This window comes from Eimeria acervulina, genomic scaffold, assembly GCF_000499425.1.
Source record: "Eimeria acervulina Houghton genomic scaffold, Eah_scaff292, whole genome shotgun sequence".
NCBI lineage: Eukaryota > Apicomplexa > Conoidasida > Eucoccidiorida > Eimeriidae > Eimeria > Eimeria acervulina.
The window spans coordinates 5,001-32,813 of NW_013549912.1; the positions used below are offsets into that span (position 1 = coordinate 5,001).

A 27,813-nucleotide genomic window follows, 5' to 3' on the forward strand; every position below is an offset into this window, starting at 1 on the left:
ACTTCTCCTTCTTTGAGTTCATCTGCAAGTTGCTCTGTCTCTCTTCCAACGCAGTTTGGGGCGAAGTGTACAGGGACCCGCAGCATTTGCTGCAGCGGCTGCTGCAGAAACCTCAGAGAAAACCGCTCCTGCTGCTGCTGCTGCTGCTGCTGCTGCTGCTCCTGCTGCAGCTTAGGGTCTTTAAAGTGCGACAGCAGCAACACGCGAGCCCCCGCATCCAACAGATAACGCAGTGTTGCTTCCAGTGCGCGCATGCGGGTATCATCAGTCACTGTATACAAACCCTTGCTGCTGCTGCTGCTGCTGCTGCTGCTGCTGCTGCTGCTGCTGTTGCTGCTGCTGCTGTTTTCTATTACAGCTACATTGAGGTCTCCTCGCACCAACACTTTCTTTCCTTTGAAATAACTTGGAGGCAAATCGAGGATGCTAGCAGGCAGCTCATCTGCTGCTGCTGCTGCTGCTGGTGCTGCTGCTGCTGCTGTTGTTGCTGCTGTTGAGTGCACATTCACTGCAGCGGGGGCTGCTGCAGAGTGTGCTACTGGAGATAATAGCTGCTGCTGCTGCTGCTGCTGCTGCTGCTGCTGCTGCAGGCTCTGTGGGGAGGGGAGCAGACTGGGCGGCGGTTGAAAACGAAAGGCAGCCGCTATAAACACACGCAAACCCTAAACCCTAAACCCTAAACCCTAAACCCTAGACCCATACACCCATTAGCACATGCACACGGAAGGACGAGGTTTAGGGTTTAGGGTTTAGGGTTTACCTCCTCTCAGGCTGCCGCAGAGACAGACCGGCGCGGCGAGGAACCAGAGCCGCACCATCTGCGCGAAACATCAAACCCTAAACCCTAAACCCTAAACCCTAATCACCACACAGCCGTCCCCGCGGTCCAGCAAGAGACCCTAGCAACAACGCTCAGAGCGTGTGTGTTAACAGCCAAAACCCCAAACCCTAAACCATATACCCTAAACCATTAACTCTAAGCCCGAAACCCTAAACCCTAAACCCTAAACCCTTACTTGGCTGGAGTATACGGAGCCCCTGGCGAGACACCCCAACAGACAGTTGTAGAGAGCTGCGAGACAAGCGAATTAGGGTTTAGGGTTTGAAACGTAGAATCAAGGGTTTACAGTTAACGGCTAGGGTTTAGGGTTTAGGGTTTAGGGTTTGCAGTCTAGGGTTTAGGGTTTAGGGACCACAGCCGAACTCCCCACCCCCTGAACGCACCGCCGACAGCCGCAGCAGCCCGTAGCAAGGGTTTAGGGTTTAGGGTTTAGGGTTTGTTGTAGCAAGAAATATGCATGTCTTCTTTATATTATACGGGCATGAAGCATCGAGGTTTGTAGCTAGGGGCTTCATTCTAGGGTTTAGGGTTTGGGGTTTAGGGTTTAGGGTTTAGCGGTCCTGTGGGCTGGACTCCAGCAGCGCTGTTCCTCTAGGGTTTAGGGTTTGTCTTGTCTATTTTTTAGGGTTTTGCATTCACCTCCTTCTTTTCTTCATTATATTGCTGAGTTTCTATGTGTTAGGGTTTAGGGTTTAGGGTTTAGGGCTTGGGGTTTGGCCGTGCAAGTGTCTTGCAACTTGAGGGTTTAGGATTCGTTGTAGGGTTTAGGGTTTATGTGGCTTTGGTTGTCTTCGTTTCCTTGGATTTAGGGTTTAGGGTTTAGGGTTTGTCTTTGTTTTCTATGGTTTAGGGTTTTAGGGTTTACCTCTGGCCTTAGCTGCGCTCAGCACGGGTTTAGGGTTTAGGGTTTTGGGGGTTGAGGGTTTAGGGTTTGGAAGTTTTGAGTTTGGGGGTTTAGGGTTTAGAATTTCCGCCTGCACGGGCAACTAAAGCTTGAGGTTTAGGGTTTAGGGTTTGGAGTTGTTGATAGGGTTTAGGGTTTATGGTTTGGATTTGCTGATGGGGTTTAGGGTTTAGGGTTTAGGGTGTATAATTTAGGGCTCCGTGCTTAGGATTTAGGGCTTAGGGTTTAGGCAGTGGCGTTTGCTTCGGCTAGGTTTCTATGGGGTCCCCTGAGACCTTCCTTCTCTTCTTGTTAGGGTTTAGGGTTTAGGGTTTAGGGTTTATGGTGCTTGAGATAGCCTCAAACCTTCTTGCAGGGATTTAAACAGAAGAACGAAGACAGGGGAAAGAAGAAGCAAAACCCTAAACCCTAAACCCTAAACCCTAATCGAGAAAGCAGCTGCGTGCATCCCCAAACCCTAAACCCTAGATCTCCGACGCCAATAACAATTTATCTTGATGAGGGTTTAGGGTTTAGGGTTTGCAGCCGTGGAGGCAACGATACAAAGCCACGCGAGTAAAACCAAGCAAACACCTAAACCCTAAACCCTAAACCCTAAACCCTAAAACAAACCAAGGAGAAATCAGCACCTCTCTCTTCTCCTCCTCAGACGAACCTCTAGGGTTTAGGGTTTAGGGTTTCCGTGCTAATGCACACACAAAAAAGAATCCTGCTAGCTAGCTATCCAGCTAGCTAGTTAATTAGCTAGGGTTTAGGGTTTAGGGTTTCGTTGTGTTGAGAAGAGCCTGGCTCTAGGCGCAGGCTTCGACGGGAGCACTGTTGCTAGAAAACCCCTAAACCCTAAACCCTAATAACCCTAAACCCTAATAGCCCTAAACCCTAATCAATTGTTCATTTCAGTAGCAATACTTGTCTAGAGATTTCGCGTTTGTATCTATAAATATCTAAACCCTAAACCCTCAAGAACACAAACCTCTGTAGAGTTTCTAAACCCCAATCCACCTCTAAACCCTCGACGCTAAACCCTCCTCAAACCCTAAACCCTAAACCCTAAACCCTACACAGCCAGACATCCCCTCTTCCAACAACACGCATGCTGCAACTGAGAAGGCCCCAACAGCCAATACACCCCAAAACCCTAAACCCTAAACCCTCTGTGAAAGAACAGCATACTTAAGCTTTCACTTCGTTTGAGCTATCTGCACGGAGGAGTAGTTTTACATTCTCTATGGTTTAGGGTTTAGGGTTTAGGGTTTAGTGTTCAACATTTCATGTTTAAAATTCATGTGAATTTAAGGGGATTTAGGGTTTAGGGTTTAGGGTTTAGGGTTTAGGGTTTCATGATGCTGCCGAGTTGGGATGCATGCAGGGCTGCTGCTCGGAGCTGTCCAGCCCTAAACCCTAAACTCTAAACCCTAAACCCTAAACCCTCTCTAAACCCTAAACCCTAAACCCTAAACAGCAAAAGAGGAGTTCTTTCTTTTCTCTTCTTCTGCTAACTGTGGGTGTTGGGTTAGGCGTGGGGGCAGTGGACCTTGGAACCCTAAACCCTAAACCCTAAACCCTAAACCCTAAACCCTAAATCCTTAACTCTTGTGAGGCCTCTGCGTTTGTTGCTGAGATGGAGCTAAACGTCTACAAAGCCACGCAAAAGGTATCGCTAAACCCTAAACCCTAAACACTAAACCCGTAGCCCTAACCCTTAAACACTTCCGCAACACAAGGGCGGCAGCTCGGCATTGAAAAGTGACTAGGGTTTAGGGTTTAGGGTTTAGGGTTTGCGTATCTCTACAGGATGCGGCGAAGGCGGAGTGCCAGAAATGCATGCAATATGGACAGTGAGAAAACCCTAAACCCTAAACCCTAAACCCTAAATCCTCGACCAGGGACGCCTGCTAGAAACAAGAGCTAGTTCCCTTAGGGTTTAGGGTTTAGGGTTTAGGGTTTACAAGCTGTGGTTTGGGGTGTATGCGCAGCTGGACCTATCAATGCCGCAATCGCCGGGTGTACCTCCAGCGGCCCACTCGGACGCAGATTCTTAAGTAACCCTAAACCCTAAACCCTAAACCCTAAACCCTAAACCCTAAACCCTACGCGTTTAAACCACCACTAGCAGGCGCATAGTGAACACAAGCAGGGTTTGAGGGTTTAGGGTTTGGAGTTTAGGGTTTGTGGTTTGTGGTTTGCGCAGAAACCCTCGCCTGAACCCGAAGCAGGTGTTTGCTGATGATGCCCCTGAGATCCCTCTGTAAGTTGCGAGGGTTTAGGGTTTAGGGTTTAGAGTCTAGGTGCTGTAAGGTTGGAGGAAGTGTACAGCCCTTCGCTGTTGTTCCCTAGGATAGCAAACCCTAAACCCTAAACCCTAAACCCTAAACCCTAATTTGGTGTTTGCAGGATAACTGACGGGGATTGGTATCGAGACCGCCGTCTGCTGCAGAAAATGAAAGAAGAACAGGCAGAGATATACCGTGCTGCTAAAAAGGAAGTAAAGAAACGCGGCAGCAGCAGCAGCAGCAGCAGCAGCAGCAGCAGCAGCAGTAGCAGCAGCAGCAGCGACAGCGACAGCAGCAGCAGCGACAGTGACAGCGACAGCAGCAGCAGTAGCAGCAGTAGCAGCAGCAGCAGTGACAGCAGCAGCAGCAGCGACAGTGACAGCAGCACCAGTAGCAGCAGCAGCAGCAGCAGCAGCAGCAGCAGCGGCAGTAGCAGCAGCAGCAGCAGCAGCAGCAGGCGCAGCAAGCGCGCTGCTCGCTCGGCGTTGGCGAAAGTAAAGAAGCGCGAGTCTTCTCCAGCAGCAGCAGGAGGAGCAGCAACAGAAGCAGCAACAGCAGCAGCAGGAGCAGCAGAGCAGCAGCTGCTGCTGGCGGTGAAGTCGGAGCCCGTAGACCCCGAAGTGCTGCGGCAGCAGCAACTGCTGCAGAAACAGCAGCAGCAACAGGAGCAGCAGCAGCAGGGGCCTCCTCTCAAGCAGGAGCCCGAGACATACACCCGCAAAAAACGCCGAGCGAAAGACAGCAGCAGCAGCAGCAGCAGCAGTGACAGCAGCAGCAGTAGTGATAGCAGCAGCAGCAGCAGCAGCAGCAGTGACAGCGAGAGCGACAGCAGCAGCAAGAAGAAGACGAAGCAAAAGAAATTACATCTAAAGAAGAAAAGCAGAGGAGAGGTGTACGTACACCGCAGCAAAATGGAACAGCAGCAGCAGCAGCAGCAGCAGCAACAGCAGCAGCAGCAGCAGCAACGGAGTGAAGGACGCGGAGGAGACCCAAGAAATTTAAACAGAGAAGCAGACGAAGGAGGAGACAAACAAAGAAGAGACAGAGACAGAGGAGACAGAGACAGAGACAGAGACAGAGGAGACAGAGACAGAGACAGAGATAAAGAACACAGAGACAGATATAAAGACAGTTATAAACAAGACAGAGACAGAGACAGAGACAGAGGAGACAGAGACAGAGGAGACAGAGACAGATATAAAGAAAACACAGACAGAGACAGAGGAGACAGAGAGAGAGGAGACAGAGACGGAGACAGATATAAAGAAGACAGAGACAGAGACAGAGACAGAGAGAGAGGAGACAGAGACAGAGAGGGAGGAGACAGAGAGAGAGGAGACAGAGACAGAGACAGAGAGAGAGGAGACAGAGACAGAGACAGAGAGAGAGGAGACAGAGATAGAGACAGAGAAAGAGATAAAGAAGACAGAGACAGATATAAAGAAGAGAGAGTAAGAGAGACAGACGACAGAGACAGAAGAGACAGAGACAGAGACAGAGGAGACAGAGACAGAGACAGAGATATAAATATAAATATAAATAGAGAAGACAGAGAAAGAAGAGACAGAGACAGATATAGAGACGGAGACAGAGACAGAGGAGACAGAGACAGAGATATAAATATAAATAGAGAAGACAGAGAAAGAAGAGACAGAGACAGAGACAGAGACAGAAATGTATACGCAGAGAGAGGAGACAGAGACAGAGACAGACAGAGAGACAGAGACAACAGGGACAGACAAACAGATATAAACAGAGACAGAGAGAGAGATAGAGACAGAGACAGAGACAGATATAAAGAAGACAGAGACAGAGACAGAGACAGAAGAGACAGAGACAGAGGGATCAACGGAGACAAACGAAACCCTTAACACCAAGGGTTTAGGGTTTAGGGTTTGGGGTTATTGGGCTTTGCTATCGCCCCGTCTGCTGCAAGGACAGCTGCTTGTTGCGGTGTATATACACCAACTTGAGTTGCGGTGTATATGCACCTATTTGCGGTGTATATGTACCTACTTTGCAGTGCATATCCACCTAGTTGAGGTGTATAGGCACCTAGTTGAGGTGTATAGGCACCTCGTTGAGGTGTACAGGCACCTTGTTGAGGTGTATAGGCACCCACTTGCGGTGTATGCTCACCTACCTGCGGTGTATATTCACTTGTTGAGGTGTATGGGCACCTACTTGAGGTGTATAGGCACCTAGTTGAGGTGTATATACACTTTATTGAGGTGTATATACACCTCAACTACCTCTAAAGAGACAAACGGCAGTATCCACAACCCTGTGGGGTTTAGGGGGTCTTTTGTCTTTTGAGGGTTTAGGGTTTAGGGTTTAGGAAGCCTCTTTAGGGTTTAGGAAATTAGGGGCAGCTTAGAGGGATTTAGGGTTTAAGGGGCCTCCTCAAGGGTTTAGGGTCTAGGGAAACTCTCGAGGGTTTAGGGTTTACGTGGTGCTTGTGCTACTGGGGTTTAGGGGGTTGAGGGGTTTCTGCAGTTTATCTGCAGGCTAGGGTTTAGGGTTTAGGGTTTAGGGTTTAGGGTTTAGGGTTTTGAGTTCGACGGTTTAAGGTCGAGGGTTTAGTGTTATCAGGGTATAGGGTTTAGGGTTTAGAATTAACGTAACCCTAAACCCTAGACAAATCCTAAGGAACCCTAAACCCTCCTCAGATCTTAGGGTTTAGGGTTTAGGGTTTAGGGTTTGGAGAGCCCTAAACCCTAAGGTGACCAGCATTGTCGCCTCAAACGCAAACCCTAAACCCTAAACCCTTAGCCCTGAATTCCAATAGTCGCCCCTTAATTTATGAAATACAAACCCTGTTCTTAAACCCTATTTTCTAAACCCTAAACCCTAAACCCTAAACCCTAAAGGCGACGCTGCTGCCGCCGATAAGCGCAGCCCCGAGTGCCTTAAAGCCCCACAGAGTTGTCTTCTAGGGTTTAGGGTTTAGAAAAGTGTGTTTATTTGCTCTTAAGTATTTATTAGGGTTTAGGGTTTACAAGCCAGAGGGTTTCATTAGGGTTTAACTTCAGACACCCTGGGGACTAACGCCGAGGGGGCAGCTGAGGGTTTAGGGTTTAGGGTTTAGGGTTTAGGGTTTATTCCTCTGGTTCGCTAGAGAAAGTTGACATTTTTGAGGGTTTAGGGTTTGGAGAGAGCCTGGGGGAGGGGGCAGATTGATCCTTCTGCCTAGGGTTTGGGGTTTAGGGTTTAGGGTTTAGGGTTTAGGGTTTAGGGTTTGTATGGGTTTTTTGTCGATGTTTGGGGCGTCGCCTGGTTGGCGTTCCTCCTCTGGGGAGTCTGGCAGTAGGGATGAGGGTTTAGGGTTTAGGGTTTGTGGTTTGGGGGCATCAAACCCTTTAAAACACCCTGTTAAGGGTTTAGCGTCTCTAGCAAATATTAGGGGTAGCCTCTTCACCTCAAGAAGGCTGTGGAGGACAGTCTCTTTCTACTGGGGTGTTGCTGCTGCAACAGCACTTTTTGTTATTATCTTCGAACCCGTAAACCCTAAACCCTAAACCCTAAACCCTAAGGTTTGAACGTCCTCTCAATAGACCCTCTTGATGGGTGTTAGACCCTTAAACCCCTCCAAACACTTTATTTGTTAAAAAAACTAAACCCTAAACCCTCAAAACCCTCTAAACCCTCGCCAGGGTTTAGCCGTTTAAACCATAAACCCTAAACCCTAGTTCGTAGCTTCAGGGTTTTGAAGCGTGTGTATCCGGAGGTTAGGGTTTAGGTTTTATGCATATGTTTAGTGATGAAGGATTTAGGGTTTAGGGTTTAGGGTTTAGGGTTTGTGTTCAGGCTGCATCTTCGCTGCGTTTTGGGGGTTTACAAACCCTAATTGGTGGTTTGTCGCCGCTCGTCAGTCTGCTTTTAGGGTTATTTGTTTCTACTTCTTTATCAAGGTGGTGGTCTTTAAGACAGCATTTAGCAGCAATTGCTGCTGCTGTCTACGATCTGCTTGTTCTTACTTGCTGCCATTTAGAGCCGCAGCAGCAGCAGCAGCAGCAGCAGCAGCAGCAGGAGAGCCCACTGCAGCAGCAGCAGCAGCAGCAGCAGAACGACGCTGCTGAAGGCTACAGTAACGCTGCAGCAGCAACAGCAGCAACAACAACAGAAACAGCAACACCTCCTGCTGCTGCTGCTGCTGCTGCTCCTCTTCTGTCTACGCCAGCAGCAACATCACCAGCAGCAGCAGAAGCAGCAGCACCAGCAGCAGCAGCAGCAGCAGCAGAAGCAGAAGCAGCAGCAGCAGCAGCAGCAGCAGAAGGGGAGCCTTACTGGATACGCAGCAGACAAACAATAGTAAGAAGGGTTTTACGCTTGGGATGCCTCAGCTTTCATTTGGTGTTTGATGCTGCACAGGGCAACCAAGACCTCCATTACCTCCTCCGTAAACCCTAAACCCTAAACCCTAAACCCTAAAACCCTAAACCCTAAACCCTAAACCCTAAAAAAGCCTTCTAATCCCTCGCTAAGCCGTTTAGACCCTTGCAACCCTCAAACCCTTGTAAACCCTTTCTACGTACTTTCTCCGTTTAAACCCTAAACCCTAAACCCTCAAAACCCTGTATACTTTTCTTACGATTTAGCAGCTGAAACCCTAAACCCTAAACCCTAAGTACCCTGTACTGTATGAACCCCCAGAACGGGTTGAATTGACGGGGAGCGTTTGCGGTGCACACTAGGGTTTAGGGTTTAGGGTTTAGGGTTTAGGGTTTGTGCTGCAGAGGAGGGTTTGCTGTCTCGAGGAGAAAGAGTTTGTTTTAACTCGGTGCTGCGCGGGAGGCCGCTGATGCCGTGGTGTTGGTTAGCAGCAACAGGCGCAAAGTTAGCGAGAAGAGAGATGCTGCTCTTTGCTCCAACAGCAACAAGAAGGTGGATGGAGATATGCTCGAGGGCAAGCAAACCCTAAACCCTAAACCCTTAAAAACCCTTTTAAAACCCTTAAAAACCCTAAAATCTCATAATCTCTCGCAAACCCTACATCTGTACCCCTTATATGCATTGAAAAACCCTAAACCCTAAACCCTCATTAACCCTAAACCCTAAAATTAGTGTTGTTGAGTGTGTGTGTGTGTGTGTGTGTGTGTGTGTGTGTGTGTGTGTGTGTGTATTTGCTGCTGCTGCTGCTGCTGCTGCTGCTGCTGCTGCTGCTGCTGCTGCTGCAGGGTTCAGCAGGTGTATCTCAGTGTTTGGCGTATGTACAAACCCCTATTCCTTATGCTTATATGCATTTGCTGCTTGTGATGACTTTCTTAACAAATACTCTGCTAGCAGCAACAGCAGGCTTAGAAGCAGCAAGCACCTTATGCAAGCTGCAGCAAGTTTGGGGTAGCCCTGACCCTGAAGCAGCAGCAGCAGCAGCAGCAGCAGCTGCAGCAGCAGCAGCAGCAGCAGCAGACACCGCCACGCCATCGCGCGACCTGGCTGTGCCTCCAGCGGCATCTGCACCAGCAGAAGCAGCAGCAGCAGCAGCTGCTGCTGCAGCAGCAGCAGCAGCAGCAACAGGAGCAGGCACCTGCTTAAACCCTCAAACCCTAAGACCTCGTATCTGGGAAGCTGCTCAGGGCCTCTGTGTGCATTTGCTGCTGCTGCTGGTGCTGCCTACGTTTTATCACGGTGTTCTTGATGCAGCACAAAGAATTAACAACCCTTTCGCGTACGTAAACCCTAATAAACCCTAAACCCTAATTAACCCTCATAAACCCTAAACCCTAATAAACCCTCATTAACCCTAAACCCTAATAAACCCTCACTTATAAACCTTAATAAACCCTCATAAACCCTCACTTATAAACCCTAATAAACCCTCATAAACCCTCATTTATTAACCCTAGTAAACCCTAGTGAACCCCAATACACCTGGTAAACCCTAGTAAACCCTAATAAACCCTCATAAACCCTCATACGCAAACCCTAGTAAACCCTAATACACCCTAATAAACCCTATTAAACCCTAGTAAATCTTAACAAATCCTAGTAAATCCTAGTAAACCCTAATAAACCCTCATAAACCCTCTACGCTAAACCCTCGTTACCTTCGTTTGAGCAAAGCAGCGTTTGTATCTCTCCACACACGAATCAAAATCTAAACCCTAAACCCTAAACCCTAAACCCTAATAAACCCTCAGTTATCCCTGAATGCCACAACTTCTCAGGTGTATGTACACTGTACACAATTTGAATCGAGGTTATTATAGCTGCCTATACACCCCATCAAGAGACCGCCAAAGTGTTTATTGTGCTTCGCTGTTGCTGCTTCCTCTGTGTGCATACACCCTGTGCTGCTGCTGCTGCTGCTGCTGCTGCTGCAGGGCTAATTCTGTTAGCTTCCCCCGTCAGCTGTACGTGCAGCAGCTCGAAGCAGAGGGTCGCGCGTTTTGTGTTGCTGCTGCAGCAGCAATGACCCCAGCAAGCAAACAGAAGCAGCAGCAGCAGCAGCAGCTACAGCAGCAGCAGCAGCGCGAGCAGCAATGGGGTTTCAACCCCAGGCTCATGCCTGAAGAAATTGCTGCAGAGGCAGCATCAGACTTTATCGAACTGCAGCAGCTGCAGCAGCTGGAGCAGCAACTGCTGCTGCAGCTGCAGCAGCAGCAGCAGGGAGACAGCTACGCCTCAACAGAGACAGAGCCGCTGCTCACCAGCCCCGTGTGAGGGCAGCGCGAGCTTTACCTGAAACCCCAAACCCTAAACCCTAAACCCTAAACCCTAAACCCTTAGTTGGGATGGCCTAGCCACCCGAAGGCAACCAATGATATCAGAGTTCATAGCAGGGTTTAGGGTTTAGGGTTTAGGGTTTGCGGTGCAGCTTCTGTACACCAGCAGCATTTCCTCCAGCCGCTCAGCACCCCTGAGGCACATACGCAAACCCTAAACCCTAAACCCTAAACCCTACGCCACCAAACAAAAGCAGAAGGGACTTAATCCAGGTGTAAACCCTAAACCCTAAACCCTAAACCCTAGCTGACGTTGTAAACAGCCAAAGCCGCGGAGCGACGCCTCCAGCCTCGATAGAAATAAGAGAATAAGGGAAGGTGCTGCAATACTGTTGTTGCTGCTGATGCTGCTGCTGGAGCGCTGCTGCTGCTGCTGCTGCAGCTTGGGCTTCAGGCGGCGTCATCATGATGCGTCTGCTGCTGCTGCTGCTGCTGCCGAAGCAGTAAGCAGCAGCAGCAGCAGCAGAAAGTGAAACCTGAGAGAGATAGAACCTCTCGAACTTAAGGATCATCTGTTGCTGCTGCTGCAGCTGCTGCTGTTGCTGCTGCAACGCAGCTTCCCTGCTGCTGCCGAGCTTCGATCCATTTGCCGCTGCTGCTGCTGCTGCTGCTGCAGCAAATGGTCCCTCCTCAGGAAGCACCGCCCCGCAGACTGCAGGGGGGCTGATGTACGCCAGCAGCAGCTGCAGCAGCAAACACACATCGTCAACACATTGCGTCTAAACCCTAAACCCTAAACCCTAAACCCTAGCGGTGTTCATTGCTTACCTCGGAGACAGTCATCCCAACTGCTGCTGCGTGGAGCTGCCAGTTTAGCTGCTGCTGCTGCTCGTCCTCGCCATTGTTGCTGCTGCTGCTGCAGTTGCTGCTGCTGCTGTGCTGCAGCTGCAGCAGCCAGCAGCGGCTATCCCAGTACCCGAGGGACGCATCAATTGCTGCTGCGAGACGCACAGTGCTGCTGCTACCGCTGCTGCTGCTGCTGCTGCTGCTGCTGCATCTGCTGCTGAGAGAATTCTGCAGCAGCATTATTCGTTGTTGGGTCCTGCTGCAGAAGCTGCTGCTGCTGCAGGGGAGCAGCAGCTGTCGCTGCAGGTGCTGCTGCAGCAGCGCCTCGATGCGGTCTGGGTGTAGCATTTCCCTCGCCGCTTCTGCAACTTGCTGCTGCAATTGTTGTTGTTGCTGCTGCTGCTGCTGCACTCGCTGCAGCAGCGCAGCACAAGCAAGGCAGCCAAGAGGGTGCTGCTGCTGCTCGAGCTCATCGACGAGCTGCGGTGTAAGTGCAGCTGCAGCAGCAGAGACAGCAGCAAGCAATGCATGCAGCGGCAGCGCAGCAGCCCCAACTAGGGCCTTTGCTGCTGTAGTCATGATCTGCTGCTGCTGCTGCTGCTGCTGTGTCTGCTGCTGCTGCTGCAGCAGCTCTCGCAGCGGAAAGGTAGGAAGGATCTGCCGCAAGGAAGAAGCAAATGAGCCCAAAGGTATGAGAGCAGCAGCAGCAGCATGTGCTGCAGCAGCAGCAGCGCCTCTCGCAGTAGGGTGTACGTACACCGCCTTTGCTGCAGCAACAACATGCTGCACCGAGGCCCCTAAGCTACCAAGCATAGCAGCAGCAGCAAGGATCTGTGGTGTCTGCAGCAGCAGCAAAGCAGTATAGTGTGCTAGCAGCTCCCGCTGCAGCAGCAGCAGCGGCGTGTGCAGCTGCTGCAGCAGCAGCACCGGGAACCCGACGCTGCAGCGGGAAACAGCAGCAAGAGCAGCAGCACCTCGAAGCTGCAAAGAGACACAAAAACGAAGAGGAGATATAAACACCTCCCCGATGCTGCGGGGCTTCAAGCGCTCCCCAGCCCAGACTGCAGGAACAGCAGCAGCAGCAGCAGCTGCTGCTGCTGCTGCTACACGCTGCTGCTGCTGCCGCTGCTGCTGTCGCTGGAAAAGGGGTCGCAGTGCGGAGACAGCAGCAGCAAAACTCACGCCCCACCGCAGAAGGTCCTCGTCAGCACGAATGCAAACAACATTACCCTTCTGCTGCTGCTGCTGCTGCTGCTTCTGCTGGTGCTGCTGAGGTGTCTCTGTTGCTTCGAGCGCAAGCAGCGGCAGAGACACGACTGGAGACATCGCTGCTCCTTTGCCCATATGGGATGCGAGCTGCTGCTGCTGCTGCTGCTGCTGCTGCTTCTGCTGCTGCTGCTGCTGTTGCTGTTGCTGTTGCGCCGCTGTAACAGCAGCTGCAGCAGCAGCAGGCTCTGCTACTTTGCTGCTAAGAGATGAAACTAGGCAAGATATTGCTGGCAAGCAGATCCATTGCTTCATGCTGCTGCTGCTGCTGCTGCTGCTGAGCGAAGCGGAGTCGAACAGCAGCGAATGCTCTCCTCGGCATACCTCAAACAGCTGCAGCAAACTGCTGCTGCTGCTGTTGCTGCTGCTGCTGCTGCTGCTGCTGCGGAAGACATAGCGAATGCGCCTGAAGTGGGCAACGACTGTCTCCATGCTCTCCGTTTCAGCAGCAGCAGATGCTGCAGCAGCAGCAGCGACAACAAGAGAGCCCATTGTGCTGCTGCTGCTGGAAGTAGCAGCAGCAGCAGCAGCTGCTGCTGCTGTATCTGGAGAGGAGAGGGCCCCAAGCGCCTCGTCAATAGACACCTCAAAGGTAAGGTGCTGCACCCACTGGGTAATGCTGCTGCTGCTGCTGCTGCGACTGTTTCGTCGCTCTGAAGCAGCTGGTAGGGTTACTGCTGCTGTGTCTTCTGTGGCGTCTGCTGCTGCTGCTGCTGTTCCTGCTGCTGCTGCTGCTGCTGCAGCAAGAGCGTGCAAGGGCGCACCCTTTGGCGCTGCAGCTACGGCTGCAAGAGCTGCTGCTGCTGCTGCTTGCCTCTGCTGCAGCAGTGATTCCACTTGCTTCAAGGGGCAAGGGACACAGAAGCGCGTCAGCCTCTCTGCTGCTTCTGCTGCTGCTGCTGCTGCAGCTGCGGGACACGCAGCAGCAGCTGCAGCAGCAGCAGCAGCACTTGCAGTAGCAGCTGCTGCTGCCATCGCCTCCCAAGCAAGAGAACCCCGAAAAGGCACGAAGTCTACGGTCAGAACGAAACAGCTGCTGCTGCTGCTGCTGCTGCTGCGGAGATGCGCGACCATGCATCCACCTATGGGCGCAGCAGCAGCAGCAGCTGCTGCTGCTGCAGCCCTTGAAGGGAACAGTAGCTGCCACGGAGTGCAGCAAGTAGCGCCTGCTGCAGCAGGGGCAGCAGCGCCAGCCCCATCGGCAGCACCAGCAGCAGCAGCTGCTGCTGCTGCTGCTGCATATTCAGCAGCAAACTGTCTCGGTATGCAGGGCACTAAGAAGCGAGACACTGCATCACTTTGCTGCTGCAGCAGCAAAGGCTGGGACCAGTGGCCTCTCACGTTGCTGCTGCCGCTGTTGCTGCTGCTGTCGGGGTGCAGCAGATCCATGCAGATGCCTGCAGCAGACAGCACAGGCAGCGACAAAACACCACAGACCCTAAACCCTAAACCCTAAACCCTAGAATGAATAGCTGGAGCCCTTTCTCTGCCCTGCCTCACCCTCTGCTTCTTCATCTTCAAGAGCACAAAGCTGCACATACACCCCGTCCTTCGTGGATGCTGCCCTGCTACTGCTGCTGCTGTTGCTGCTGCTGCAGGCTGCATGACGTGACAGCGCCCGCAAGAGCAGAGGATCGCCTTCCACAAAGAAAGGGTGAAGATCACCCTGCTGCTGTTGCTGCTGCTGCTGCTGTTGCTGTTGCTGCTGCAGCTGTTCTGCTGCTTGATTGGTGGCACCTGCAGACAGCCCCTCTGCTGCTGCTGCTGCTGCTGCTTCTAATTCAGCAGCAGCAGCAGCAGCAGCAGCAAAGACTGCTAGAGGGCGTTTCCGCCCAGCAGGCAGGTGGGCAGCTGAAAAGGGGGCCACCCTCTGCCGCAGCAAACTGCTGCTGCTGCTGCTGCTGCTGCTGCTGCTGCTGCTTGCCTGCTTGACTGCGAGAGTAAAAGGCGTTTTGTTGAGTAGCAGCAAAGCAGGAGAGGAGGACAGAGACAAACAAAGACAAAGACAGCCGCTAGAGTGGACACCGTAGGATATATGCAGCAGCCGCAGCAGCAGAGGCGGCAGCAAACCCAAGCTGCACAGTGCTGCTGCACTCAACTCCTGCTGCTGCTGCTGCTGCTGTTGCTGCTGCTGCTGAGGTCGCGAGGTGCAAGGATTCATCAGCGGCAGCAGCACATCTGGAGCCGAGCCCCCGCCTCGCCACTGCTGCTGCTGCTGCTGCTGCTGCTGCTGCTGCTTCTCAGCAGACGCTGTTCCCAAGGAGAAGTCGCTCCGAAGCACCAAGGCTACGCTGTCTGTCCACCTCACTTGCTGCTGCTGCTGCTGCTGTTGCTGCTGCTGTTGCTGCTGCTGCTGCCAGTGTGCAGCATCCGCCATGCGCAGCAGCAGAGGAGGGGAAACGCTCTGAACGGCCTCGAGGCTAAGTGTTGCCTGCTGCTGCTGCTGCTGCTTCTGCTGTTGCTGCTGTTGCAGTTGCTGTAGGAGCTGCTGCTGCTGAGGGGGCAGAAGTGGCGATGCAAGAAGAGATGGAGGCAGCAAGCCGGGGTTGTCTCCAGCAGCAGCAGCAGCAGCAAGTGCATGCAGCGTTGCTGCTGTTGCAGGATCAAGGCAGCAGCAGCAACTGGCCTCTTCAGCAGCCTGCTGCTGCTGCTGCTGATTAACAAGCAGCGACACGCCGCTGCTGCCTGCAGCAGCAACTGCTAGGTGTACATACACCCCAAACGGCAGCAGACTCCGTACCCAAAGGGGAGGAGACAGCAGCAGCACAAGCTGCTGCGGTACTGCGCTGCAGCAGCAACCCTCAGGACTTCGGCGGTTAAGGCTGAGCAGCAGCACGGCATAGCTGTCCGCTGCTTCGCCGTCTCTGCTGCTACTGCTGCTGCTGCTGCTGCTGCTGCTGCACGTGCATTTTAGGGGAATGCAGACACGGAGAGTCTTATTGAGAGACACCTGCTGCAGCGACTCGCTCCAGCAGATGCAGCTGCAGTTGCTGCTGCAGCTGCTGCTGCTGCTGCTCCTGCAGCGTACCCCAATATATGCAGCAAACGGAGCGACATGATCCCGGCGAAGGCAGCAAAGAGCAGACAAGTCAACGGCTGCTGCTGCTGCCTTGCTGCTGCTGCTGCTGCTGCTGCTGCTGCTGCTGCTGCTGCTGCTGCTTGCTGCTGGTATTTCAACAATACTCCCGTATATATCTCTAATAAAGACACTGAGGGGGCAGCTGCTGCTGGCGAGGCACTTGGGGTGTATGCGCACCTGCAGCACGCGCTGAGGCGAACTCCAACAACGTGCATGCACCAGCACCGATCCTGTCAGCTCCTGCTGCTGCTGCTGCTGCTGTAGCTGATGATGCGTTTGCTGTTCTCCCTCAGTAGGTACGGCTGCTGCTGCTGATGCTGCTGCTGAGCCTGCAGCAGAGCTACAGGTGCTGCTGCTGCTGTTGCTGCCGCCCAAGGTACCCGTGTCGCATCTTTTCAAATCCAGCAGCTGCTGCACCTGCTGCTGCTCCGTTTGCTGTTGCAGCAGCTGTTCGTGCTGCAGCTGCTGATGCTGTGGCTTGATAAGACTTAAAGAGGTCCAGCAGCAGCTAAAGCGTGTTGCTGCCTCAGCTGGAGCACCACATGGGCTGCTGCTGCTGCTGCTGCTGCTGGTTTGCGCAGCAGCAGCAGCAAAAGGAGTTGCGGGAGGAGCAGTGGCAGCAGCTGCTGCTGCTAGAGGTATCGTTTGCTGTGACAGCAGCAAGCACCGCTGCTGTTGCATCTCTTCTGCTGCTGCTGCTGTTGCATTCGTTGCAGATTCTTGAATATCCTGGCTTGCAGCAGCAGCTGCAGCAGCAGCAGCAGCAGCAGGATTGGCAGTCACTATGTGCACAGCTGCAGCAACCAGCTGAGGCGCAGCTGCGTCGGTCACCTGCAGATACACCGCACAGCACAGCCGTACACTTGCTGCTGCTGCCCTCTGAATAAATAGCAACAAGCCAAACGCTGCAGCAGCAGCTCCAGCAGCAGCACAAAAGCAGCAGCAGCACAAGCAGCGGCAGAAGCACAAAAACAGCAGCTTCAACAGCAACAGCAAAAGTAGCAGCAGCTTCCTGCGAACCTGAAGCATAGAGTGAGGCTGCAGCAGCAACTCCTGCGTCCACCCAGAGGAGTTTTGCTGCAGCTGCAGCAGCAACGTGTTGCTGCTGTAGTTTACTGCGGAGAGCGCGGGGCGCATTCGCAATACCACAGGCCCCATGCTGCTGCTGCTGTTGCTGCTGCTACTGTTGCTGCTGCTGCTGCTGCAACAATCAAAGGCGTCGTCTTCTACGCCTCCTGTGTAGCAAAAGAGACATGTGGTGCTCTCCAGCTGCTGCTGCTGCTGTTGTTGCTGCTGCAGCAATTGCTGCTGTTGCTGCTGGGTTTGAGGCGCAGAGGGAAGGAACACGAAACCTGCCTGGAATGTCTGCTGCTGTTGCTGCTGCTGTTGCTGCTGCTGAAGCCATCGTAAGAAACTCTGCTGCCTCCGTTGCTGCAGCAGCGTGTGGTCGTTTGCTGCCTGCAGCAGCAACAGGGGATTGCTGAAGGAACCCTGACAGGCTGCTGCTGCAGCAGCTGTTGTTGCTGCAGCTGTTACTGCACCTGCTGTCGTTCCAACCGATGAAGCAGCAGCAGCTGCTACTGCAGGGGCTGCTGCTGCTGCTGCTGCTGTTGCTGGGTCCAAACCAGTCGCCAATGATATAGAAAGAGGAGCAGCAGCAGGCGGCAGAATCGCTGCAGCAGCAGCACCAGCAGGCCCCAGCCTCCCCACAGTTGCAGCTGTTGCTGCCCAGTCGAAGTCCGTTTCCTGCTGTTGCTGCTGCTGCTGCTGCTGCTGGGTTGCATGCTGCTGCTGCTGGTGTGACGGCATCATTTGCTGTTGCTGAAAGGCGTCCTCGCCAACGCAGGAAGAAGGGCAACTGTGCTGCTGCTGCTGCTGCTGCTGCTGCTTTTGCAACACAGTTCGATCTTGCAGCAGCACCATCTGCTGCCGCTGCTGCTCGCTCTGCAGCAGCACCTCCAACAGCTTGCGCATTGGCGGCACTTCCTTCTGAAAGCAGAGCCCAAAGTCGCCGTGCTGCTGCTGCTGCTGCTGTTGCTGCTGCTGTTGTTGCTGCTGCTGCTGCTGCTGCTCCCCTATGTCTGTGCGGAAGGAAAGGGGCAGCAGCAGCTGTTGCTGCTGTAGCAGCAAGGGAGGACAGATGAAGCAGCAAGTTTGCAGCGGAGAGATACGACAGACGCCAAACCAAACTTTGTACATAACCCTGTTGCTGCTACTGCTGCTGCTGCTGCTGCTGCTGCTGTTGCTGCTTGGGCTCGGCAGCAAGAGCACGCAAGACGTTCCTGAAGCCGCAGGCAGCAGCAGCGGTTCCCACAGTACAGCAGGTGCACTCGTTTTGCTCGTAGAAGCAGGAGCAGCAGCAGCAGCAGCAGCACCAGCTGTAGCTGTAGCAGCAGCAGCTGCTGCTGCTGCTGCAACAGGGAAGACAGGAGCCGACCAACCGCCACCGCAGGCGAGCGCAAACCGTAAGGCCATTCGGTCTTTGCTGCTGCTGCTCTTGCTGCTGTTGCTGCTGCTGCTGCTAGGATATGCAGCAGGGAGACACCAGAATGCTGCACGTGCTGCACCTGACGGCAGCAGCAAGGACCCCCCAAAGGCCCCTTGCTGCAGCAGCAGCGGGACCGGCAGCAGATTTGCCAGCAGCAGCGGCGCAAGGGGAGACATTTGCTGCAGCGTAGCTGCTGCAGCAGCTTCCTCCTGTTGCTGCTGCTGCTGCTGTTGCTGGTGCTGTTGTTGGTGCTGGTGCTGCTGCTGATGGTTGGGGCCTTCGTCTCCTGCAAAAGCAGCAGCAGCAGCTTCTGCTGCTGCTGCTGCTAGCCACAGCCGAAGGCTATCGAGGTGCAGCACCAGCTGCCGCTGCAGCAGCAAACCCACTGCCACACCACCAGGCAGCAGCCTCAACAGTGCTGGATGGAGAGAAATGCGCTCCGTTGCTGCTGCTGCTCCTGCTGCTGCTGCTGCTGCTGCTGCATGCAGTGTCACTGCGGGGCAGTGCAGAAGCTGCAGAGGCTGCAGAGTAGACGGGTGCTGCACTCGCGCCCTCAGCTGGCCTAAGCGCAGCAGCAGTGCGACGCCTCCTGCTGCAGCAAGACCAGCGGCAGCAGCAGCAGCAGCAGCACGAGCAACAGGAAGTTCTCGCGGGCAGATTGGAGATACGTGCTGCAGCGACAGCTGAAGCGTCTCTGCTGCTGCTTCCACAGACGGAGCCTCAAGGCCTAAAGCATCAAATGGGTAAGGCCCTGCTGCTGCTGCTGCTGTTCCCGCTGCTGTGTCTGCTGCTGCTGCTGCTGCTGCATGCGCAAACGTCACGCAGCAGCCGCTGCACTGCAGCGACAGCCGCCACTGCTTCAGGGGGGCCCGTAGCACAGGAAAGGCAGCCAGCAGCAGCAGCTGCTCCTGCAGCACTTCTTGCTGCGGCACTAGCCCTTGCTGCTGCTGCTGCTGCTGCTGTTGTTGCTGTTGCTGTTGCTGCTGCTGCTGCTGCAGGGTGATCCTGAAGCGTCGCGCAAGGAGGCTGCTGCTGCTGCGCTGAGGCACTGCCACAGCGACAGCAGCAAAACACCGCTGCAGCTCGTCGTACACCTCAACGCTCTGCACTCCCCAGCCTTGTGGCTGCTGTTGCTGCTGCTGCTGCTGCTGGCAGCAGAAGCGGAGGCTTCGAACTGCAGCAGCAGCGACACAAACCGGCCTAGGGAAGCAGATTAAGACTCTCAGCTGCTCCTGCGAGGAATCACACACCGGTCCGCAGCCTGCTGCTGCTGCTGCTGTTGCTGCTGTTGCTGCAGATGTGATATTGCAGTACACAGCTTGCATCGGCTCAAGAGCTGCAGCAGCAGCAGCAGCCTGCTGCTCCTCATCGCCGCAGAAGCTGCTGCATGCTGCAGCAGCGCGCAGCGGCAGGCAAGGACAGTCTTTTACTGCTGCTGCAGCTGCTGCTGCTGATGATGCCCTTTCTGCTGCTGTGGTGCTAGCTTGCTGCAGCGGCAGCCTGAAAGGAAGCAGCTGCCAGTCTGAGGCCTCTTCATCAGTTGCTGCTGTTCCCGTTGCTGCTGATGCACAAGATGCTGCTGCTGCTGGTGTTGCTGCTGTACCTTCTGTTTCTCGTGTGCTTCCAGCAGCAGCAGCAGCAGCAGCAGCCATGCCACACATCCCTGTCAGGGTCTGCTGCAGCAGCAGCAGCTTCCACGGAGACAAGCGCAGCAGGAGAGGAGACAGCCGCAGCTCTGCATTGGCCTCAGTGTAGGCAGCAGCAGCAGCAGCAGCAAGGTCAGGGTCAGTTGTTGCTGCTGCTGCTGCTGGTGCTGCCAGCACAGAGGGAGTCAGGCCTGCTGAGGTGTACAGACACCGCAGACAAGCACACGCGAGTTCTGCTTCAGATTGTCTCCTTACTGCAGCAGGAGCAGCAGCAGCAGGTGTGTTTGCTGCTGCAGCAAAAGAGTTGTTGCTATATAGAGACAAACTACACCCTAGGCGGACGGGCGGCAGCAGCGGCAGATGCTGCAGCGGTGCTGCTGCTGCCCAGCAGCAGACAGAGACTGCAGCAGCAGCAGCATCCAAAGTACGTAGTTCGCAGCTTCCTGTGGCTGCTGCTGCTGCTGCTGCTGCAGTTGCAAGGCAACGGTAGGCAGCAGCCGAAGACTGAATCCTCCGCAGCTCACAGACTTCTACCCCGTGCTGCTGCTGCTGCTGCTGCTGCTGCGGTTGTTGCTGTTGCTGTTGCTGCTGCGGCGGTTGCTGCTGTTGCTGCTGCTGTTGCTGCTGCTGAGGAGGCCATAGCACTACAGCTGACTGGTGCAGCAGCAGCCGCAAGGCTCTGAGGTCGCTGCTGCTGCTGCCAGTTGCCGCATGCACCAGCAGGAAGTTAAGAAACAGCTTGTGCACATACTGGTGCTGCTGCTGCTGCTCCTGCTCCTGCTGCAGCTGCTTCTGCTTCTGGTGTTGCTGCTGCGTTGATGAGGGTGACTCCGATCCTGCCAGGTCTTGCTGCAGCAGCAGCAGCAAACGGCTGCTTGCAAGCTGCTGCAGCTGCTGCTCCACGGCTTGCGGGTGCAGCAGCAGCGCCACGTTGCTGAGGTACACCGTCCTCTCCACCGCTGCTGCTGCAGTTGTTGCTGCTGCTGCTGCTGGCTTCGGCGCTGGCGATATCCTCCAAGTGACTTCAATGCCGCAAGGCAGCAGCTGCTGGTGCTGCTGGTGCTGCTGCTGCTGTTGCTCCTCCCTTGTAGCAGAGGAAGCTGCTGCTGCCGGGTGTATAGCCAGCAGAGCAGATCGGCCCAGCTGCAGCACAACTGAGCGGAGGGCAACTCTTTTGCTGCTGCTGTTGCTGCTGCTGCCGCTGCTGCCGCTGCTGCTGCTCTGCTGCAGCTGAAGCCCCCACGCCCGCAGAGCGATGTGTTCCCCAGCAACAGCAGCACCAGCAGGGACAGCAGCAGCAGCAGCAACGGGCGGCTGGCCGCCGGCGCGCAGCAGCAAACGCCTCATGCAGCGTCTGTCTTCTGCAAGCTGCTGCAGCATTTGAGACGCAGGCTCGGCTACCTTCTGTTCTGCTGCTGCTGCAGTTGCTGCAGCAGCTGCTGCTGCAGGTGCATCCGGTGTTGCGATTCTTGCTGCTGCGCGTGCTGCTGGTGAACAGGCAGAACGCCGGCCGCAGCTGCTGCTGCGGCGTGGGCAACAGCCGCTGCTGCTGCTGCTGCTATTGCTGCTGCTATTGCTGCTGCTGCTGCAGGTCGGACAAGCAGAGGAGACAGCGTCACCGCACCACAACAAATCTGCAGCAACGGGATACTCACGGCCCTTAGCCCTAGGTGCTGTTGCTGCTGCTGCTGCTGTTTCTGTGGCTGCTGCTGCTTCTGCTGCTGATGCACCCCAAGGGGCAGCCAGCAGCGCATCTACTGCATCAACAAACATGCATACTTCCTGCTGCTCCTGCTGCTGTTGCTGCTGCTCTTGCTGCTCTTGGTCATCATCGCAAAGATATGCAGCAAGTTCCTCGTTGCTGCTGGGGGCTGACGTAGCCAGTGCTGCTGCTGCTGCTGCTGCTGCTGACTCTGCTGCATGCCGTCGGAGTTGCTGCAGCAGCTGCAGCAGCAGCAGCAGCACTGTATAGTCGCTGAGGTCAACATACACCGCAGATGCGTGTGCATAAAGACGCAAGCCAAGCGGTATGGACATACGTGGCAGCAGCTGCTGAAGCAGCTGCTGCTGCTGTTGCTGCTGCTGCTTCTGCGGATCTTGCTGCTGCTGCTGCGGCTCCTGCTGCTGTTGCCTGTGAGCTCCGCAAGCAGCGCCACTTACGGTGAAACGGCAGCTGCAGCAAATGTCGCAGCAGCAAGCCCGAAGCAGCGTGGTGCAGCAGCAACACTCCCTAGCAATCCTGCTGCTTCTGCTGCTGCTGCTGCTGCTTCGCCTTGACTTGTGCAAGCGCAGGTTAACGGGGTGTACGAACAGCCGGTCGCTGCAGCTGTGGAATGCATCCGCTGCTGCTGTTGCTGCTGGTGCAGCTGCAGTTGCTGCACTCACATTCGCCAGCAGCAGCAGTTCCTGCTGCTGGACCCAGTGAGTATCTTGCTGCTGCTGCTGCTGCTGCTGCTGCAGTTGGTGATAGGCGCGGATTGAGACAGCGGATGCAAAGCCGTCCTCAATCCTTACTACAACACGGGATGCTGCTGTTGCTGCTGCTGTTGATGCTGCTGCTGTTGCAGCTGCTGCTGTTGTTGCTGGTTCTGTTGCTGCTGCTGCTGCTGCTGAGGAGACCAGGAAGTTAACCGCCAACGTGCCGCAGCGGATCTCCCAGCTGCTGCGCTGCAGCAACGGCACTGCAGCGTCTGTTGCGCTTGCTGCTGCAGCAGTTTCTGCTGCTGCTGCTGCAGTTTGTGTTGCTGCTGCTGCAGCAACTGCTGCCTTGTGGTGATGCATGCGCTGCCTCACCAACTCCCTAGCCAGCCCCGCTTCAGCAACTTGTCTTGAGGTAGCACCAGCAGCAGCAGCAGCAGCGCTTGCTGCAGACAGCTCTGCAGCAAACGAGCGGAGAATTGCACACGCTGCAGCAACAGCAGCAGCAGGCAGCTGCAGCGTCATCGGCAGCAGCACAAGCCCCCACGATGTCTGCTGCAGCAGCCCCTCTCCATCAAGGAGACACCAATTGTTCATCTCCTTGTCTTGCTGCTGCTGCTTCGGCTGCTGCAGCACTAGCTGCTGCTGCTGCTGCTGCGGGCACTTGTGGAGCGTTATCAGGCCTTGCCTTCGCTCAGCAGCAAAGGCCAGCCACCAGCTGCTGCTGCCGTTCCTGCTGCTGCTGCTGCTGCAGCAACCTGTAGCAGCATCAGGAGAAACAGCAGGTAGACAGACATTACTTAACTGAGGAGCAGCTAGTTCTTCTTCAGCATGCAGCAACAGGGCCTCTGTTGCTGCTGCTGCTGCTGCATCCTTTTGTCCACCAGCAGCAGCCGCTGCTGCTGCTGCGAAGACGCCAAACATTGTCTTGCGGTATGGGTCCTGCAGTAAAATCTGCTGCTGCTGTTGTTGCTGCTGCTGCTGCAGCAGAGCAGCATAGGGACGACTCACAAGAAAGCGCCAGCCACTGAGAAGAGCAGGCAAGCCGCTGCTGTTGCTGTTGCTGCTGCTGTTGCTGCTGCTGCTGCACAGAGCAGGCGGCTTATAGAACTCCACGCTCACTTTGCCCAGCCCCGCAGTAAATCCAACCGCCCGCTGCTGCTGCTGCTGCTGCTGCTGCTGCTGGGAAATCAGCAGCTGAATGGAGAATGTGCTGCTTGCTTCCACGCCTAATTCCTGCCAGAGGCTGCTGCAGTTGCTGCTGTTGCTGCTGTTGCTGCAACTGCTCACAAGAGCATTTGACTGGTGTTGGTGCTGCTGCTGCTGCTGCTGCTGCGTGGGTCCTCCGTGCAGCTGCTGCCACCAGAGGAGCAGAGCAGCAGCATCTGTTTCTGCTGCATGCAGCAGCAGCTCCTTTTCCCACTGCAACAGCACCTGCAGCGTTGTCGCTGCTGCTGCTGCTGCAGGTGCTGCTGCTGCCGCTGCATCCTCGCTGAAGCTGCTGCGCTCTGCATTCCAGCAGCAGCGGCGCGTCTTGAGGTGTACAGACAGCGGGCCGATCTCTCCTCGTTGTACCCACACCTTAGGCTGCTGCTGCTGCTGCTGCTGCTGCCGCTGCTGCTGCTGTATCCCGTCTACCTGCTGCTGCTGCTGCTGCAGTCCCCATATTTGAAGGGCCCCGCAGCGAAGCAGCCCTTTTTCCCAGCGGATGCTCGGCAGCAGAACGCACAGCAGCTTGCCTTCCTCAACTGCTGCTGCTTCTGCTGCTGCTGCTTCTGCTGCTGCAGCTGCTGCTGCTGGCTGTTCTCCTTTGTGTAGTGCTGCTGCTGCTGCAGGTAATCTGCAGAAGCACAGCAGCAACTCAGGCAGCTGGCAGTCTGCTGTGGGGTCAAGCAGCAGCAAGGGCCACAGCCGCCGCGCTGCTGCTGCACAAAGGTCTCGCCAGCTGTTGCTGTTGTTGTTGTTGCTGCTGCTGCTGCTGCTAATGTTGCTGCTGCTGTGGCGAGGCGTGCGCCCAGATGGAAGCTTTTCAGGCTGATTAGCAGCAGCGCCTGCTACTTTCGCTGAACCAGCAGCTGCAGCGGCTGCAGCAGCGGCTGTAACAGAAGCTGCAGCAGCAGCTGCAGCAGCGGCTGCAGCAGCAGCTTCCTGTTGCACGGTGGCGCAGCAACTCAGCAGCAGGGATATCACCTCTGGGTAAAGCAGAACGCAGTTGGTCCTGTTGTTGCTACTGCTACTGCTGCTGCTGCTGCTGCTGCGGACTCTAAAGTAAACAAGGGGCTGCTGCAGCGCAGCTGCTGAGACGGCCTCTGCCCGCAGCAGCTGCAGCTGCTGGCAGCGACGCGCTGCATCGGAATTCGTTGGTGCTGCTGCTGCTGCTGCATCGTACGTGAGTTGCTGCAGCAGCTGCTGCTGCTGCCGCAGAAAACACCTAAATGGCGGCTGCGGCAGCAGCAGCAGCAGCTCCTCGTGGGGTCCCAATGCAGCAAACGATGGGGCTGCTGCGCTGCTGCTGCTGCTGCTATTCTGCTGCTGCAATGCTTGCCGCACACAAAACCGCAAGCAGAGGGTCACCAGAGGCTGCGCTGCTGCCGCCTTTTGCTGCTGCGCAGCCGCTGACAGCAGCAGGTGCTGCCGCTGCTGCCGCTGCTGCTGCTGCTGCTGCTGCGGAAGGATCCCCCCGCTGCTCTTCCTCATCTGTCCTTCAGCAGAAGTAGCTGCTAATGCTGCAGCAGCGGTGGCTGCTGCTGTTTCTGCTGCTGCCGATGAAAAGCCTTTCCCCTGCAGCAGCAGCTGCTGCGGTTGCTGCGCTGCAGCAAACAGAGAAACTCGTGGGGGCCCCACAGGCAGCAGCAGCACTCCGCTACCGCTGCTGACAGACGCGTAGACCTCTAGCAAGACAAGCAACGAGTTGCTGCTGCTGCTGCTGTTGATACTGCTGCTGCTCCTGTTGAGGTGTGGCCGTAGTGCTGGAGCGAAGGCGTCACGTATCCTGCTGCTGCTGCTGCTGCTGCTGCTGCTGCTGCTGCTTCTGATACTGATGGCGTATCTGCTGTTGTTGATGTTGTTGTTGTTAGTGCTGCTGCTGCTGCTGCTGCTGCTGTCTCCATATACAGCGCAGCGGATGCTGCAGCACGCCCCATTAAGTTGCAGCAGGAGACGAGGGGGTCTCTCCTTGGCAGCAGCAGTTGCTGCCTCCGGTGCTTCTCTTGCTGCTGCTGCAGACAGTGCAGCATCCTTGCCCCCAGCAGCAGCAGCATCAGCAGCAGCAGCAGAAAGGCCCATTGGAGCGCCAAAGCAGCCTAGGCAGCTGTAGCGGCAACATGAAGCACACGCAAGTGTCTCTCCTGCTGCTGCTGCTGTTGCTCCTGCTTCTGCTATTGCTGTTGTTGCTTCTGTTTCTGTCGTTGCTGCTGCTGCTGCCTCTGAAGCCGTTGCTGCTGCTGCTTTGTTGCTAGGGGGTGATGTTGCAGGAACGAGGGGACGGGTACCTTCTGCTGCTGTCACCGGTCCGTGCTGCAGCGGTTGCTGCTGCTGCTGCTGCTGCTGCTCTTCCTGCTGCCCTTCCATATGATGAGCCATCTGCTGCTGGCAAAGCATCTTCAGCTCCGCGTACACCCCAACTGCATGCGCTAGGAGACTTCGTGCTGCTGCTGCAGCAACAGCGACATCTGCTGCTGCTGCACCAATGCACAGAGCCTGCAGCTCTCCAGCGGCCCTAAAAGCTGAGGTGTACAAGCATATCTGTGGGGCGCTGCTGCTGTTACTGCTGCTGCTGCTGCTGCGTGTCTGAACCCCAGCTATACGAAGCTGCTGCTGCAGTAGCGCTTCTGTGCGTTGGGTGTTTGTCGGTGCTGCTACCGGGGCAGCAGCAGCAGCAACAGCAGCAGCAGCATCAACAGCAGCAGGAGAGCTGCCATCGATGTCCTCCTGCATCACCTCACCTTCCAACCCTTTGAGCAGCAGCAGCACCTGGGCATCATCTGCAGCAGCAGCAGCAGCGCTGGCTTCCTCTGCTGCTGTCTGCAGTGCCTGCTGCTGCTGCAGATGCTCCTCCACCTTCAGCTGCAGCAACCCAACCGTCAGTGAGGCGCTGCTGCAGCAATGCCTGTTTTGCTGCTGCTGCTGCTGCTGCTCCTGTTGCTTCTGCTGATATTGCTGTACTTGTTGCTTCTGTTGCTGTTGCTGCAGGCCTGTGGCTGAAGCCGCTGCCCTCGCTGGTGCAGCAGCAGCAGCCGCCGGCGCAGCAGCAGCAGCAGCGGTGCTGCTGCTGCTGCTAGCTGGAAAGGCAATGTGCAGCACAGGAATGAAGCAAAGACAATGCACGAGCAGCAGCGGCAGCAGCTCCCTCTCAACATACTCCGGTAGAGAGCTCCGGCTGACCCTGAAATAGCGCAAACCCTAAACCCTAAACCCTAAACCCTTAACCCTTAGCCCTAAACCCTAAACCCTTAACCCTTAACACTAAGCCCTAAACCCTAAACCAGAAAACCGAAATGAGGTGGACATGCACACTACCGGGCATAGCTGCTCCTGGAAAGGATTTAGGGTTTAGGGTTTAGGGTTTAGGGTTTAGGGTTTAGGGTTTGGCGTCCTCACTTGACAGAGCGCAACGCGAAGTGCAGCCAATGAATGCTCAGAGGAGGTGCTGCTGCTGCTGCTGCTGCTGCTGCTCCCCTCACTCTGCCGTGCCAGCGCTGTTGTTGCAGCAAGTCGATGTAGCTGCTGCTGCTGGTCGTTTTGCTGCTGCTGCTGCTGCTGGCTGCAGCAGGAAGCTGCAGCAGCAGCCTCACATCTACCTCTGGAGCAGAGACAACAAAGTGAATCTGCGGCCAAGCAGAAGCAGCAGAAGCTGCAGCAGCAGCAGCGCCAGAGCCTGCTGCTGCGCCTGCATCCTTCCTGCTTCTGCGCCCCTTCCCGTGCTGCTGCTGCTGCTGCTGCTGCCTCAGCGCTAGCTCCTGGCTATCAACAGAGTGAAGCTGAGTATACCGTCTGCTGCTGGCCTTGCTGCTGCTGCTGCTGCTGCTACTGCTGCTGTTGCTGTTACTGCGCCACATGGAGTTGCAGCTGCTGCTGCAGTTGCTGCTGCAACAACTACCTGAAGAGCAGAGAGGCAACTCTGCTAGCGAGTGTTGCTGCTGCTGATGCTGCTGCTGCGCTCCCTCTAACTCACTTCGCAGCAGCAACTGCTGCTGCTGCTGCTGCTTTGGCAGCCTAAAGAAAAGCCTCAGCTCGTGAAGCAGCGAAGCAGTGAGGTGTACGCTCAGCGGTCCTAAGAGGACACTGGCTCGGCACCCTGCTGCTGCTCCTGCTGCTGCTGCTGCTGCTGCTGCTGCTCCACCGGCGGTATTTACACTCCCCGCCGCAGCCCTGCGTGTGTCGGTTCT

General features: G+C 55.4%; 3 protein-coding genes across 3 annotated transcripts in view; 1 reads left to right on the forward strand and 2 right to left on the reverse strand.

Annotated features, from left to right (window-relative positions):
- Positions 1-818, reverse strand: part of EAH_00031160 (phosphoglycerate kinase, putative) — a gene marked incomplete at both ends in the record, with an annotated part of 3,470 nt that extends 2,652 nt beyond the window's left edge. The window contains 2 exons of the mRNA XM_013396115.1: positions 1-643; positions 761-818. The exon at positions 1-643 is cut by the window's left edge and continues 17 nt beyond it. Of these exons, the coding sequence (XP_013251569.1) occupies positions 1-643; positions 761-818 (701 nt within the window). The remainder of the gene's footprint in view (positions 644-760) is intronic.
- Positions 819-3,366: 2,548 nt separating this feature from the next.
- On the forward strand, positions 3,367-10,681 carry EAH_00031170 (zinc knuckle domain-containing protein, putative; the record flags this gene model as incomplete). Its single annotated transcript, XM_013396116.1, has 10 exons — positions 3,367-3,399; positions 3,540-3,583; positions 3,722-3,787; positions 3,937-3,993; positions 4,140-5,469; positions 7,826-7,871; positions 8,010-8,417; positions 8,755-8,798; positions 9,196-9,686; positions 10,342-10,681. 10 exons carry the CDS (start codon positions 3,367-3,369, stop codon positions 10,679-10,681), a joined length of 2,859 nt encoding a protein of 952 aa, XP_013251570.1.
- Positions 10,682-10,695: 14 nt separating this feature from the next.
- The window catches only part of EAH_00031180 (hypothetical protein, conserved), a gene marked incomplete at both ends in the record, with an annotated part of 20,845 nt that continues 3,727 nt past the window's right edge, over positions 10,696-27,813 (reverse strand). The window contains 7 exons of the mRNA XM_013396117.1: positions 10,696-10,699; positions 10,845-10,877; positions 10,996-11,426; positions 11,512-14,192; positions 14,296-16,705; positions 16,895-26,810; positions 27,026-27,524. Of these exons, the coding sequence (XP_013251571.1) occupies positions 10,696-10,699; positions 10,845-10,877; positions 10,996-11,426; positions 11,512-14,192; positions 14,296-16,705; positions 16,895-26,810; positions 27,026-27,524 (15,974 nt within the window). The remainder of the gene's footprint in view (positions 10,700-10,844; positions 10,878-10,995; positions 11,427-11,511; positions 14,193-14,295; positions 16,706-16,894; positions 26,811-27,025; positions 27,525-27,813) is intronic.